General features: G+C 39.1%; 1 protein-coding gene across 1 annotated transcript in view; it reads right to left on the bottom strand.

Annotated features, from left to right (window-relative positions):
• LOC118404521 (cell surface hyaluronidase-like) overlaps window positions 1–954 on the bottom strand; it is a 22994-nt gene extending 22040 nt beyond the window's left edge. The window contains exon 1 of the mRNA XM_035803649.1: window positions 821–954. Within this exon, the coding sequence (XP_035659542.1) occupies window positions 821–887 (67 nt within the window). The 5' untranslated portion in view covers window positions 888–954. The remainder of the gene's footprint in view (window positions 1–820) is intronic.
• Window positions 955–2560: the final 1606 nt, after the last annotated feature.

The raw sequence follows: 2560 nt of genomic DNA, 5'->3' as shown, positions 1-2560 counted from the left end.
TATGGATGGGCGTTATATGGTTTTATGCGCCATGATAGTAGGTTTCCTATGACTTTGGCAATACTATTGCAATGAAGCTTATGTTTTTCATAATGATGAAGCTACAAACTCACGTTTGCGCAAATTGATATCTTCTAATCATCTGTAGTAATTAGAAAACAATTGTTTTCATCTAATTAAAAACATACATGTCTACAGATCATTAAAAGATATCAATTTGCGAGTCTCTGCCAAAGATACTTGCGTGCTAAATATAATGGAAATCCATATTTTCTAAGTTCCATTATGCCCCTTGGAAGATTTTGACAAAAATGCCCATGCACTTCCAGAGAAACCTGCTGGTAACCTGCTGAGAAACCTGTGCCAAACACACACCACGTATTCCTTACGTCACAAGCTATCTGCCACAAAGAATAAAAAAAAAAAAAAAGAATAGGAAAGTACGATAAATGAATACTTAAAAACACTTTGAAAACTCAGCTCGCCGGAGTACTGTATTGCAATTAAAATGCCCATGCACTTCCAGAGAAACCTGCTGGGGGGGCCCAAACACACACCACGTATTCCTTACGTCACAAGCTATCTGCCACAAAGAATTAAAAAAAAAAAAGAATAGGAAAGTACGATAAATGAATACTTAAAAACACTTTGAAAGCTCAGCTCGCCGGAGTCCCGTATTGCAATTATAACGTTAATCATAACATAACACCCGTATTGCATACGAAAGACACGTTAGACAAAGATATTACGTTAATGCACACGCAACATACCACAGCAACCGGCACCATATTGGCATGAAGCTTGTGTAAGTTAATCTTACCGATGTCCTGAGGCCGTGCAGTGGCCAGTAGACACAGCAGAGGGACAGCAGTGAGGTAGGCCGTCATGGTTAGTCGGGTCTGTCGGGGGTACAGTTGGCTTTTAAAGTTATGGACCTCCCACACACAGTCTGTGTTATCAAGTGTACAAACATGCCGTTCTGTTTGGCAAACATTACTTACCTTATTGTGATCCTAGCGGCCTTACAGATGCCACTACCTAGTTATTAACCCTAGCGAGCAAGAGATGGTGTCTATTTTGGAAAGTTAGCCATCTTGTTTTTTTTTCGCCCTATCTCACTATCTTTGCAGTTTTCAGAGGATGTCATCTATAAAATTTACTTGCTGTGGCCTTAGCTATAAAACGACTAGGTGTCACCCCTATTCATCCTGAAATGGAATAGACCAAGACCAGGTGACGTTTTCTCCTGGTACCAAACACCACGAAAATCAACTTCTATATGCCAAAGCCAAACAGTGCCTTCATGCGACATCTCTATTAGCTATAAATACGTAGGAGAAATCCCTATTCATACTTTGTTATCTTGAATTGGTTTGGTGACTTCTACTCCTGGTACCACAAGACACGAAAATCAATTAAAGAAAGCCAACCAGTACCTTTATGTGACATTGGTATTAGGCCGCAGGAAGTAAATACTATGGATGACATCTGCGCGCTCATTTTTTTCGCCTGATTTCAGAAAAAAAATGTGTTCTTTGGAGATGGTCAATATGACAAAAAATTACCAAAATGAACAAACATGTTGTGTTGAAGCCTAATGGTTGTACTTGTAGAAGTGACCCTTTTGTTTTAGTCATGACTGTAGTTGTAGAAATCTTGTTGTTGGATAGTTGTAAAAGTGACACTATGGAAGCCATGAGTGTAGTTATCAACATTGTTTGTGATACCAGTCTACCACACCAGTGTCACTTTTGCCACACCAGTACATGTTTAAATGATACAGAAATAAGAGCCTTGTTGGCTGTGATACCATGTTTTGCACTTTCTATTCTTGTTACAACGTCCATTTTGAAAAGGTAGCTTATTTTTTACTCATCTTTTTTTTCCCTATCTCACTATCTTATCATCGGAAGCACCAAAATTCGTCAAGGCGGTCACATCCAAACACACGTGTCCGCACTGCCACGGCCCTCTGTAGTACGTCTTTAGAGTGATTATACCTTATGGCACAAACAATTTTGTGATTACATCAATAATATTGTATTTCTTATAAGACTATGGAACTGCTGCGAGACATCCTCTGGAACTGCTGCGAGCGTGCGAAGAAAAATGTTTCTAAAAGATCACCTTCATCATGAAACTTAAGTGGTCAGGAAGGTTGAACAAATGACTCAACACACAGGATAAGTAATACCGAACGACAGGTTCTTCATTTTCAGGTTCTTCACATCTTTGACTCGAATGTCCTGTTTGTGTCCTGTGGGTTGCTTTTAAGTCATTGCGGGTTGCTTTTTTTGCGCTGTAGGTTGCTTGTATGTCCTATCATGGTTTGTGTTCTTTGTGAGTTACTTGTGTGTAGTCATAGTATATGTTATGTACTAGGTTGCTTTTATGTACATGTAATGTGGACTGCTTTTGTGTTCTGTAGGTTGCTTTTATGTACATACCATGTGCCTGCTTTTATGTTCCGTAGGTTGACTTTATGTACATGTAATGTGGCCTACTTTTACGTTCTGTAGGTTACTTTTATGTACATGTCATGTGGACTGCTTTTATGTTC

The sequence above is a fragment of the Branchiostoma floridae genome, chromosome 17 (assembly GCF_000003815.2).
Source record: "Branchiostoma floridae strain S238N-H82 chromosome 17, Bfl_VNyyK, whole genome shotgun sequence".
Taxonomy (NCBI): Eukaryota; Metazoa; Chordata; class Leptocardii; order Amphioxiformes; family Branchiostomatidae; genus Branchiostoma; species Branchiostoma floridae.
Note: the sequence above shows the minus strand (reverse complement) of the source record. Positions and strands in the feature narration are given on the sequence as shown.